General features: G+C 34.6%; 1 protein-coding gene across 1 annotated transcript in view; it reads left to right on the top strand.

The window, feature by feature from the left end:
* LOC106474162 (delta-like protein 1) overlaps nucleotides 1–6,749 on the top strand; it is a gene marked incomplete at its 5' end in the record, with an annotated part of 16,564 nt that extends 9,815 nt beyond the window's left edge. The window contains 4 exons of the mRNA XM_022402529.1: nucleotides 207–337; nucleotides 2,206–2,266; nucleotides 3,747–3,877; nucleotides 6,202–6,749. Of these exons, the coding sequence (XP_022258237.1) occupies nucleotides 207–337; nucleotides 2,206–2,266; nucleotides 3,747–3,877; nucleotides 6,202–6,335 (457 nt within the window). The remainder of the gene's footprint in view (nucleotides 1–206; nucleotides 338–2,205; nucleotides 2,267–3,746; nucleotides 3,878–6,201) is intronic.
* Between the last annotated feature and the right edge of the window lie 7,327 nt (nucleotides 6,750–14,076).

The following is a 14,076-nucleotide window of genomic DNA, read 5'->3' as shown; positions in this document are numbered from 1 at the left end:
TTTATTAAGTAAAGACTTGTGTCGTCAAAGTTTCATCGGAACGAAGTTACGGAAAAATCAGTTAACAAACGGAGACGTAACACCATATTAGATAACACATAAATGCATCTTATACCCGTATTAAATAACACATAAATGCACAATCATCATTAAATTAATATATATATATATATTTGTTTTTAATGTTCTATTTTTTTTCGGAAAAGGTGCCGAATCGGTTGGCAGGGGGAGCTATGCAACACGTGTAGAACTCTGCCCGGCTGTGTACACGGTTACTGCAACAAACCGCTAGAGTGCATCTGTGAGGCAGGATGGAGAGGAATTTTCTGTCATTTACGTGAGTAAATAGCAATAAGTTATAACTGTAACACTATTTGCTAAGACTGATTGAACATATTATATATTTGAATATGTAAGGTTTTATTTCAGTATACGGTGACTAGATAATGCCTGATTTTAGAGCAGTGTCCCCGCAAGAAAGCCGATCTTGAGTGTCCCTCATTAAGCAAAATTCAGACGTAAATACCTTTTTTTTTGTTTGTATAAAAAATAATGAATTTTAAGTACATGTTTTGCTCACCATATGTCAGGAATGAAATTAATTTAATATAATTTCATTTTTATCCTGTTTTTCGAAATATCTGCATCTCAAAACTGGGTGATGTCGCTAAGGTGTGTTTCTGAATTATCTCGATAGAGGGCACTTTTCAATTTCAATTTTAATCTCTCCCTCTCTGGTTACTTTATATTACTTAATAGCTGGTCAATATTCTTATTTGTCACTGATCAAAATATGGTGTAATTACCAGCGTCAATTTTAAAAATAAGTACAAATCAAAGATTGTTTGTTTTGTTATTACGTACAAAAACTACATAATTGGCTCTCTGTGGCGTGCCCACCACATGTATCGAAACCTGGATTTTAGTGTTATAAGCCTTCAGGCTTATCGCTGAAACACTGGGGCACTAATCAAAGAACATAAATTCGCAACTGCGGCCTGTATAAAAACGACCATTAAGTGCAGAAACTTTGCTGAAATAATTACTCGAGCAGATGTTTACTGTAATAAGTAGGCCCGGCATGGCCAGGTGGTTAAGGCACTCGACTCCCAATCTGAGGGTCGCGGGTTCGAATCCCTCTCCCACCAAACATGCTTGCCCTTTCAGCCGTGGGGGCGTTATAATGTGACGGTCAATTCCACTATTCGTTGGTAAAAGAGTAGCCCAAGAGTTGGCGGTGGGTGGTGATGACTAGCTGCCTTCCCTCTAGTCTTTCACTGCTAAATTAGGGACGGCTATCGCAGATAGCCCTCGTGTAGCTTTGCGCGAAATTCAAAAACAAACAAACATACTGTAATAAGTAAAAAAAAAAAAAAAAATCCAATAATCAAAGTACTTATTTTTTCACTTTAAGTGAGAATTACGTGGATAATCAAGTTGTCTACTTTTCGTCGAAGTAAAGAGAGTAAAGAAATACTTAATACCTTTACTTAAAGTTCCTAAAAATGTCGTCCCACGATAAGTCAAGGGTAAATTTATGGATTTACAACGCTCAAATCCGGGGTTCGATTTCCTGCGATGGACACAGCAGATAGCCCAATGTGGCTTTGCTCTAAGACAAACAATAACAACCTAAAGATATCAGGGGGGGTAAATGGCTGTCAAACTAAAAATATGTACTACATAAAGGGTGGTATACAGCCGATTTTAAACATTTCAACTTTTCTATTTAACCAATTTTATATAAATTTGTTGTTGTCTTAGCATAAAGGTACATAGTGGGCTCTCTGTGCTCTGTCTACCGGAGAGAGTCAAACCCCGGATTTTAGCATTGTAAGTACGTAAACTTATCTGTGCTCTGCCCACCACGGGTATCGAAACCCGGAATCTAGCGTTGTAAGTCCGCAGACATACCGCTGGGCCACTGGGGGGGGGGGGTGCGTGACTCATAAGCGCCTTTATCAGTAACTTAACTTTTAGAAAAGTTTATTCTAATTCTTTGAAAAATAACTTTAGCTCACATTATCCGTCTTGATCATATAAATTTTTTTCTGATATGAATTCCCAGCCAATCCGGTGAAAAAAGCCAAATACGATAAAAAAACGATATATATATATATATATATATTTAAGACTTGAGATCTACAGTGACACTTTAAATACATATAATGACAGCTTTAAAATGTTTTATTTTTTTGTTTTCAGCTGTTTGTCGTGAAGGCTGTGATATTAAATATGGCTACTGCACTAAGCCTAACGAATGCAGGTACGATATCTAACTAACTTTAAATTCATTATTAACATTGTGGTTTCTAAAATGTATAGATCTGCAACATAACATTTTAATATTTCCACTCTAGTCATGTTATTTTATCTTTTCACGATACATGTAAAAAATAAGTAAATAAAACTACCAATATTACAAACATGTAATGCAAACTTCAGAACCAGGAGATTTTTTATATCTTTAGGCTTACTTGGTTCAACAAGACAATGTTATCTACGAGAGAGAGTTTCTTTCTTTCTTTTAGAACAAAGCCACATTATGCTATCTGCTGTGTATCCACTGCGGGAATCGAACTCCGGGTTTTAGCGCTGTAAATCTCCAAACTTATCTCTGAGTCACCGGGAGACAGCATCTTTAGAAACCTTGTTTGTTTGTAGTTACGCACAAAGCTATACAATTGGCTATCTGGGCTTTGCTCACCACGGGTGTCGAACCCCGAATTTTAGCGTTGTAAAGCCGTAAATGTACCACTGTCCACCAAAGAGGGGGGACATTAGAGATTTAAAAAAGTATTCGTAATAAAATGCATGACCAATTAGAAACTGCAGTATCAATTTTCGTTAAAATATTTCGATAAATTAAAAAAAAAACACGTATTAATAATACTCCCTGGTGATAAGGATACTGGTAAATATGGCACCAGTAATAACGCAAAGCTGGAAAAATGGCACCGGTAATGATGGATCTGATAGTAAAAAGAGGGTAACAAAGTTTATACTATTTTTCTTTTACTTTTGAAGAAAAACTGTACTATTGTTAGTGTACTTTATTGTTGATACATCATCTGTACTATAAAAACTGTACTAATTGTTGATACATCATCTGTACTATAAAAACTGTACTATTGTTAGTGTACTGTATTGTTGATACATCATCTGTACTATAATTAATCTCACTAATTACTGCTGAGGTTCTCTAAGTAGTTAGTCTGTTTTTTTATACTGACTTTTATAACATATAAAACATATAATTGCTCAATATAATACCAAAATGGGTCCTGGCATGGCCTGGTGGTTAGAGCACTCGACTCACAAGTTGAGGGTCGCAGGTTCGAATACCCGTCACCTAACATGCTCGCCCTTCAAGTCGTGGGGGCGTTATGATATGACAGTCAATCCCACTATTCGTTTGTAAAAGAGTAGCCCACGAGTTGGCGGAGGGTGATGTTGATTAGCTGTCTTCCCTCTAGTCTATCTATTAAGGACGGCTAGCGTAGTGTAGCCGTCGTGTAGCTTTGCGCGAAATTCAAGACAAACCAAACCAATAATGCCAAATGTGGACTCCTACGTTTGTGAACGGTATAAAAACTAGCCGGAATTTTAGGGTTAACCATTTGTTCTTATAGAAAATATATTAAAAATTGCTATCTTACCCATGAGAAAACAAAACCTATACCTATAAAGCCTATTGAGTGATTTAAAATTAAAAAAATAGTTTATTGTTTATTTTATTCTTACAGATGTCGTATAGGCTGGCAGGGAGAAAAATGTGATCAGTGTTTTCCTTATCCAGGGTGTCAGAATGGTCACTGTGTCCGTCCGTGGGAATGTAACTGTGAACCAGGATGGGGAGGCTTATTGTGTGACAAGAGTAAGTTACGTTGTAGCTAATTATTATACTTAAAAGACATATTATAAAGAAGTTACTGAAAGCCCTATACCGGAAAATTGTAGTCACATTCGAGACTAAATCTGTTGTCAAAAGAAACAAAGATTCTGGAGGATTAGGACGATAAATTAATCAAGAGTGAAAAATGGAGATTGTGCAGTTGTTTTTGTGAAACATGTGCGATCAACAGACAATAATTTTCGGTCGTAATGCAACCACGTGCGGTATTAGTTTCTTTAGCTCCAAACCGCAGTCACGAGCTGACTGTGCTCTGGGGCCTGTTCGTCATTATGAATTAGCCTTAGGATTACTGAGGTATCGAGATCCAACTTGTTTATGGGACGTGACTCTGTTGGTTACAGGATCCCAACTAACATCCGAATCACACATAATAAACATGGAAACATAAACACTGACAATATTATGATTAATTCCAATAATAACTACTGAAGTTCATGTATTTTATGTAGTAAATTAATGACTTTTTTCCCTATAATATAAAAAACATAAGTACCAGAGATAGCTGGAAAGTCAACTATTAAACAATGCATTTATTAGTATAAAAACAATACACAATGAAGATTATGCAGGTTCCCGTGTAGCCATAAGACATTTGCGTTAATATGAAATGAAGACTACAAAAGCTTCGTGTGACTGTATAAAAGTCATCTACAAAAGCTTCGTGTGACTGTATAGAAGTCATCTACAAAAGCTTCGTGTGACTGTATAGAAGTCATCTACAAAAGCTTCGTGTGACTGTATAGAAGTCATCTACAAAAGCTTCGTGTGACTGTATAAAAGTCATCTACAAAAGCTTCGTGTGACTGTATAGAAGTCATACGGAAGTTAGAGAATGGAATAAAACTATCTTACATTTACTAACAATTGATTTCGTCTTATAGAGAATTCACGGTGAGAATTCTTGAACAATCACGTGACAACTCCATTACAAGATGGCGGCGAAATCTGGCATTTTTTTTTTCTCTTCTTCAAGTTTACGTTTCGATTAATGATGGTGGGTTTAAATCCATCAGTTTTTGTTTACAAAGTCCTGAGAGAAGGCAGTCTTCAAATCTCGTCCACGAAATTAAATGAAAAATTCGACAGGACCTGCAAATTTGATCTAGAAATAATTATGTCACACACAACTCCCATTACCCAAGATGAGAAGGGCGACATTGACTTTGATTTCAGATACTGGTACAATGTGCTTAGTTCACATTTTTTGTGAACCATTTGCCATAGATTAATAAGAAGGATTGACGTTAATGTATTGTATGATGAACAGAGGGTTGAATGTATTATATTGAGACGATCCTTAAAATGCACATCAATAAGTCACGTGACAAGTAGAGCCGATATAAAGTCACGGTGGAACGGAATGTATCAGAACTACATTTTGACATTGTTTGGCATTTCGCAGTTAGTGTGATGATACCGAAAAAGTGACAGCTTTTGAGAAGAGTATGTGATAACCCTTTCCGACACAAAATATCCATACACGAAGATCATAAATATGTGTCAGATCTGGGATTTAGAATTTCCAAGACGGGAATATCCTTTGTACTTAATGCTATTGGAAAATAAAGGAATATGGATCAACTTGGAAGTCAGGATCATTCAGAAAGAGACCTTCAAGAAGTCGTACCCCAGCCATGGTAAGCAAAGTGCGTTGTCTTGTAACAGGTGAAACATACATGAATGCAAGAGTAAGTGTAAAAGGCCATCCACGTGTCCCAAAGAGGATTTTCATCGGGAAACGAAGCCATAGGGTATGGGTTTACCAAAATAAGGCTCCCAGCTGTACCTTCTGTTCAACCCTTGCATACCTCAAGCAGCTGGAGAATGAAACTGATATTCATACTATTTCATACAAGGACATGTCGATGAAGCCGTCTGTTTATTTATGTACGAGCATATTCTTGAAGTGGCTTTTGGAAACTCATTGTATTCCTACACTAGACTGGTTGTAGAAAGCATTCAGGGTAGAGGGATATGCTTTGGACGTGAGAGACTTACGACACAGCTTTTTGCAATGGAAACTACGCTGAAGGGCTATTGTCAATATGCACAGCTGTCGGACAGAGAATGACCTAAAATAAATATATAAACTAGAAAGACGTGGTAAAGCTCCAAAATCGTTTTGATATAACGTAACCAACCTCTGTAATTCCTTAATGAGTAGATTGTAGTTATCTTATGTAAACATAATTATTATTATGTATTTCCTTTGTACGAATTTATAGATATCGAGAAGTTTAATTTTTTAGCAGACAAATATAAAGCAGCAATTTCTCTTTTAACAGAATCAAACTACTGTGAAATAGAAAACCCTTGTCAAAATGGAAGCACGTGCATCAGCAAGTCCGAAGAAGATGGCCTATATTTGTGCGTTTGCCCTGGTGGTTTTACTGGAAAACACTGTGAAAATCGAACGTAACTCTAACAATATTTTTGTCTAGCTAACGAGTCAGCTTATTTAAATAGGTCAAGTTTTTTGTAACATACACACCGAGTCTTTTCTTTTCATCGGGTGATGGTAACCTCAAACTCTCGTTCTGTTAGAGTAGCTTAATTTATCGGCATTGTCCTGAAAGAAAAGAATATATTAAAGAGTGTTTCAGAATTTTGTGTTTCTTGTTGTTTTGCTTGGCAAAAATTCTTGAAAAGTAGACAATCTTGAAGAGAGGAAAAGAGATCTTATGCACACCCTAAAATAGATAAATGTTTTAGTTCTTATTAAACACTTTAAAAACGTCAAATATGTCGATGCTGATAAAGTAATAGGTTATAAACAACGGATGTTAAAGCTAAAATTAACCAGCTTGTTTTCGCTCTTTCTTACCAACATAAATATCCCCACCCCCTTGTAGTATTTGATTTTTTGCATAACTAAACATATTTTTCATTCCTTCGCCAATGCTAAGAATTATAAGACAATAAAACGTTACTGTCTTATGATTTAGCTTTTAAATTGAGTCATTCAGTGATTATTTTACGATTTTTAATAAACATAAAATGAAAAGCCTGATTCTGAGCTTATTCTATATTTGTTATCATTATTATTTAAACTTATGGAGAAAATCGGTAGACCTAAGGTCAGTTGACGTCATATAACATAATAATATGTCTCAGTAGGATTGGTCGATTCAATAAAACTGTTATCACTTAGAAAGTGTTGACTGAAATATATCAACGTTCGCACATATTAAAATATGCATACAGTTTCCTGATCTTTTAATTAATTAATCGATACCTAATATACAGAGTTTTTTATATTTCAGGTTTTGCACCCTAGATGGCAGCACAAACAAAGCTCACAGCTGTAGTGTTATTGACTGGTGTCCTTCATGTACTTAGTAATAACTTATAAAATATTCAATAAACATTTACTTTTGTAAAGTATACACCACAAGTACTGTACTATAAATGCTTCGATAGATAGAGTCTACAAATATTATTTAATGAGTAATGTAGACAAATATATAGTACCTTACTGATTTATGTCTTAAAACGAAGAAAGAAAAGAAATGGTCTAGATTATATAAAATTTTGAGACTAGCTTAACATTCTCTTAGGTTTCGGTGTCTGGTGTACTTTCGGCAAGAAGAAATAACGAAAAAACAATCTGAGTTTTAGTGATTCTACAAACCAGGTAGAGGTCTCTCGACGGCATCAGTTATAGATATTATTGGAATCTTCTCAGTTCTGGGAAGTATCATGTGTACAGAATGCAAAATTCAAAACTGTACTGTTTGTAATTCATTATTCAAAATGTTGTGAGTCTTGTTCTGGAGAAGAATTTATCAAAGACTAATATTTGAAATTAATATATATCTCGTTACAAACCAGAAAATTATAATACATAGAGGAAGCTTTCAACGTCATGGCAACAAGAGGTAGAGGTTTCAAAATAAATGTTATCCCCAATGGACGTCTTGTTCATCAATTTATTTAATATTTTATTGTAAAGAACGTGTTCTCTTCACATATTCTGGCACGCAGAGGCGTTATGCAGCTAAAATATTGGGGGCGTAGTCAGAAAACAAAATATTTTTGTTATTAATGGTAAGTTGATAATAATCATACAAATAATAAATGGGACGCATTTTACTTTTCATGTTATTTCATTTCTGCTGTTGCTTTAATTAACTTATTGATTTGAAACACAAACAAGTGTTTTGGACATATTTAATCAAATGTTTATACATAGATTTGAGATTATTATAACAGTTTATGGAAAGCATTAGGTGGAATGGGGCATGCCCACCCATTGTCTATGAGCACAACGCCATTGTTGGTATGCGAGAAGGTATTTTCAAAGTACGCTAGCCCCCATCAATGTGTCTTTACTGTCTTACAGTAATGTAATGCTAAGAAGCTACCTTTCTGTTGGATCTACTCAATAAGTGGAGAAGACATCTTAACACTGAACTTCTAAACACAGCTGTTTTGTTCATCGGATGTATAAATAACTGAAACTTAGGTTTATTATTTGCTTATGAATAAACGAAAACTATGTTTGCTGAGAATGAGGACTGATTATTGGATATTAGAGTCAACAGAATGACAGTTTTCAACTGTAAATAAGATTATCACTTGTTTCCCTACACAACACATCAAACCGTGAGGTAAATCTTAATCTTATCCTATAAGTAGCCAAGCCGCCTATTCATTCACAGCCAAAGGGACAGAATTCAATAACAACTTATAGCGATGAATTACTGCTTACTAAAGCGTGTAAAGAATAAAAAACTTCATCATAAAACATAACCTTAAACATTATAACAAAACACTGTAAATACTCTAATCCAAAATATTACACCCGCAAGGGTTGTTGTATTATATTACCCTCCAATAAAACAGTTGTGTTATTTTATTACATACACAAAAAAATAGGATTCCTTTACTTAATACGCGATGTAAGAGTGACCTTTCATTAAACAAAACGTTTTTTTTTATGTTTTACAGAGAAAGCTTCCCCTTGCTACATGTGCAGATTCACATAAAATACTTTGTTGTTCTATTTGTTGAGAAGATTTTCGAACAGCATCAATAGATTTGTCAGCGTTATGAGAAAGATCAATATGGTTGAACAGAAACCATTCACCGTACGAGAGGAACCAGCCAAAACTCAGGTGATCGGGTTGGATCTATCGTGAATTTTTCGTACCAAAGCTATAGTGTAGATGTTTGAAGGATACGAGTAGTTAAGTCTTGGTTAAATTTAGTATCTACTTTATCAAACACTCACTTTAAAATACGATAAAATGGAATTACCTATCAATTGTATTTTTTTCATAAGACATTACTATTAGGTTTAACGGTGTTAAGAATATAATAGGCTAATGTTTTATGACAGTTATAATTAACCTTAACAATTGTTGTAATAACAAGTGACTTATATAAATGGTGTTTCTACCATTACTTTGTTCGTTGTATCCTAGTCGATCTGATGAGCTCTGGTATTGAGCAAAACGCACCTTTGGCAATGGTGGACAAAGTGTGTTTGAAATATTATTATACATTCTTCTTCTTCTGGAAAACCCGAAAGGGACCTTTAAGAATTTAGTTTTAGAAACATAATGCGCATAATACTAATGTTTTATGATAACTATAGTTAATTATAATCATGTTTCAACAGTTTCGAAAAGGTGTTCACACCTTAACAATTATTAAAGTTCCTAAACATTGAAGGCATTGTTTCTCTCTCTCCAACATCTCGAAGTGTGTGATACAAATATATACTACTGGTGGTGACAACCTACAAGATATACTACTTTCAGAGCCAATATACAAGATATACTACTAGTAGTGACAACCTACAAGATACAGTGCATCTAGTGACAACCTAAAAAATATACTACTGGTGGTGACAACCTACATGATATACTGCTTTCAGAGCCAATATACAAGATATACTACTAGTAGTGACAACCTACAAGATACAGTGCATCTTGTGACAACCTACAAGATACAGTGCATCTAGTGACAACCTAAAAAATATACTACTGGTAGTAACAACATACAAGATACTCTACTAGTAGTGACAACCTACAAGATATATTGCATCTAGTGACAACCTACAAGATATAATGCATCTAGTGACAACCTACAAGATATAGTGCATCTAGTGACAACCTACAAGATATAGTGCATCTAGTGACAACCTACAAAAGATACTACTGGTAGTAACAACCTACAAGATATACTGCTTTTAATGACAAGAGATACCATGTAAGTCAGTACTTATGACTTACGACACAAAATTCAATAGTTATACCTTACATCTTGTACTGTCTGTCAGTAATAACAGTACATGGTGTAAGGCCTGATGTAAGTTATCACTACTGGACAGTACATGATGTAAGGTATCACTACTGACAGTACATGATGTAAGGTATCACTACTGACAGTACATGATGTAAGGTATCACTACTTGACAGTACATGATGTAAGGTATCACTACTGACAGTACCTGATGTAAGGTATCACTACTGACAGTACCTGATGTAAGTTATCACTACTGACAGTACATGGTGTAAGGTATCACTACTGACAGTACATGATGTAAGGTATCACTACTGACAGTGCATGATGTAAGGTATCACTACTGACAGTACCTGATGTAAGGTATCACTACTGACAGTACATGATGTAAGGTATCACTACTGACAGTACCTGATGTAAGTTATCACTACTGACAGTACATGGTGTAAGGTATCATTACTGACAGTAAATAGTGATTACATGTTATCAGTAATGATGCTAACCTTGCTGGTTATTAAAATAAAATGTTTACACACCCTTCAAATTGAAGCGATTTTAACTTTCTTTTCAAGATATTTAAAGATAACTCGGTGTTTTATAGACACTTATTACCTTCTTTCTGAACCTTGTGTAATGCCTGCTTCCGAGGAGCAGCTCGTGAAACGCCCATCATTCTTCTGAGATGAAATCCAATGCATCGTCTAGTTGTGTTCACAGAACAGACCCTGCAGCTTCAAAATGAAGGAACAAATGTTAAGGTTGTTTCTTCACCCGATAATTCGTTATTCCCCGTGAGAAACAAAACTAAAACCTCAATTAAATCTTCTAATCATAGCGTGTGGAAACTGCCCGAGGGAGCAGTTTGTCTTTTACATAGGATGATCGAACTATATGCTCTTTTTCTCTGATTGGCGTGTTCTACTACCTATTTTACATATTTTCTCTGATTGGCGTGTTCTACTACCTATTTAACATATTTTAAAACTAGGTACGGTATGATAAGCATTTAATGTAGAATTTTAATACAGATTATGTACATGATTAATTATTTTTATTTCATCATCCAATATTCCAACATTTAAAACAAGTCCCGATAGCTCTTCAAATACTTGTTGGACCATCTACTCTTAAGATAAAAACAAAAGATCAAAGAATTTCAAAAATAACTGAAATAACCACCCGAAATTCAATTCACCCAAGAAATATTGAATATTTGAAGTATGACATTCTCCTGCTAGTGTCGGGCAATGCGATCCCGTGCATCTGGTTCTCTTCCGCCCATTATTGGCCCTAAAATACCCGTTTCCTTATCTCATAGTGTGATATAACTGTTATCTTAAAAGTCTCCCAGTGTGGGATCAGCGGTAAGTTTACGGACTTACATCGCTAAGATCCGGGGTTAGATTTCCCGAGGTGAACAGAATGCATATTGTATAGCTGAAACAAATTACCTCCAAGTTGGTTAACGATATTTCGGTTTCAAAAGACGGTAACGTTATTTATTATTATTTATAAAAATAGTGAAATACATGGTCCTCTAATAACGTGAGCCACAAACGAAATGTTTAGCACATATAGTTGATTCACTCCAGATTCCTGAACCATTCGACAGAAGTTTATAATAACGTGACAGTGCTATACCGCCTCGGGTAGACTTATGGCTGGGAAACCTATAAAAAGCTTTTCCAAAGAGAATATCATATAGCGAGTTTGCTAAACAATGTAGAGCCAAAGCCAAAGGAGAGGGAACATTTCGAAGAAAGGGGCGTTCAATATTTTCTATAGAATGGGATAAAATTACACAGTAGACATTTTAAAACAGTGATGGGCTTCCGAACCACACCCAAATCCATTTAGAAGCAACACCTTCATCATGAAAGTAAGGATATGGGTACAAGAAAGAATCATCCATCCCCCACCCCCGAAAAAAAAGCATTGCGACGAAGCTGGGCATGTCTCCTGGTACCGTAAACAACATAAAAGCAGAGATTATAAGTTAACGATTTACAAATTTCCGGTAACAGCTGTTTTTATGAAAAAGATGGTCGAAGAAACTAGGATCGCAGCAATCCCATTTGATCACATAACCGTTAAATCCTCCTGATTTAACTCCAGCAATCTTTTCTGTCTTTAGTCTTCTTCAACGTGGCCTCGGAAGCCAATGTCCTCTTACAGTGGATTGTCTGTGGAAACTGGCTGGATAAAGGAATTCGAAGACAAATACGGGATCTGGAGCATCGTTTCTTATATACACCGATTAGCTTTAGTATTTAGAATAAGAATCTTTATTATTCAGGCTGGTGCCACTAGTTCCAAACCTGGTTGCAGGTTAGGACAAGTTCCACAACACGAAGAATTGGACGAACACGTCCATGAATCTTGTGAAAAACGTTCAAGCCGCTACTAATATTGACCAATACCACTAGATATGATATTATAAAGCTTTACTATCGTCCATCCAGAAGATTTAGGAAAATCGTTTATAATAGTCACAAAATTATTTAGGAAAATCGTTTATAATAGTCACAAAATTATTTAGGAAAATCGTTTATAATAGTCACAAAATCAATTAGGAAAATCGTTTATAATAGTCACAAAATCATTTAGGAAAATCGTTTATAATAGTCACAAAATCAATTAGGAAAATCTTTTATAATAGTCACAAAATCATTTAGAAAAATCGTTTATTATAGTCACAAAATCATTTAGGAAAATCTTTTATAATAGTCACAAAATCATTTAGAAAAATCGTTTATTATAGTCACAAAATCATTTAGGAAAATCGCTTATAATAGTCACAAAATCAATTAGGAAAATCGTTTATTATAGTCACAAAATCATTTAGGAAAATCGTTTATTATAGTCACAAAATCAATTAGGAAAATCGCTTATAATAGTCACAAAATCAATTAGGAAAATCGTTTATAATAGTCACAAAATCAATTGGGAAAATCGTTTATAACAGTCACAAAATCATTTAGGAATATTTTTTATAATAGTAAAAAAATCATTTAGGAAAAATCGTTTATAACAGTCACAAAATTATTTAGAAAAATCTTTTATAATAGTCACAAAATCATTTAGGAATATTTTTTATAATAGTCACAAAATCATTTAGGAAAATCTTTTATGATAGTCACAAAATTATTTGGAAAATCTTTTATAATAGCCACAAAATCATTTAGGAAAATCGCTTATAATAGACACAAAATCGTTTAGGAAAATCGTTTATAATAGTCACAAAATCATATAGGAAAATCGCTTATAATAGTCACAAAATCATTTATAATAGTCACAAGATCCGCGCAAACCAACAGTTTTTTCTTTTATAATTAATTCAATTATTCGCTTCCACGAATCATTGAGAAACGGGAGGGGAGGGGGGCGCATGTATTTACCTAAAAAAACGCATATATGTGATCGTTCGAGACAAGGCTTGTAAAATATTTGCATTTCTGTTTCCCATAACTATTTATGAAAATCGCATGTTTAACCCGATTTAACCAAATTTCATCAGTCTTTTAGATCTAGGGTAATCATCACTATGCATGAGCAAATACTCCATTGTCCAGGACTGAAAGGATTAGGCTGACAAGTGTCTTTATGTATACACGTGTGTGAAGGGTTTTCTAAATTTAAGCTAAATGTATTATGTATAATGTATTATCAACAAAGTTCAATTAATGTTATGCCTTAGAAAACTGTTACCATTGGCATACATAACTGTGTACGTATATCGCTATGTACATATATTGTTGTGTACTTACGTTGCCGAATGCTTATATTGCTACGTACATACATTGTTGTATGCTTCTATTATTCCTATGTACATACATTGTTGTATGCTTCAATTATTGCTACGTACATACATTGTTGTATGCTTCTATTGCTACGTACATACATTGTTGTAT

The sequence above is a fragment of the Limulus polyphemus genome, unplaced genomic scaffold, assembly GCF_000517525.1.
Source record: "Limulus polyphemus unplaced genomic scaffold, Limulus_polyphemus-2.1.2 Scaffold6889, whole genome shotgun sequence".
NCBI classification, from domain to species: Eukaryota; Metazoa; Arthropoda; class Merostomata; order Xiphosura; family Limulidae; genus Limulus; species Limulus polyphemus.
The sequence above is the reverse complement of the archived record's forward strand: the minus strand, read 5'-3'. Positions and strand labels throughout refer to the sequence as shown.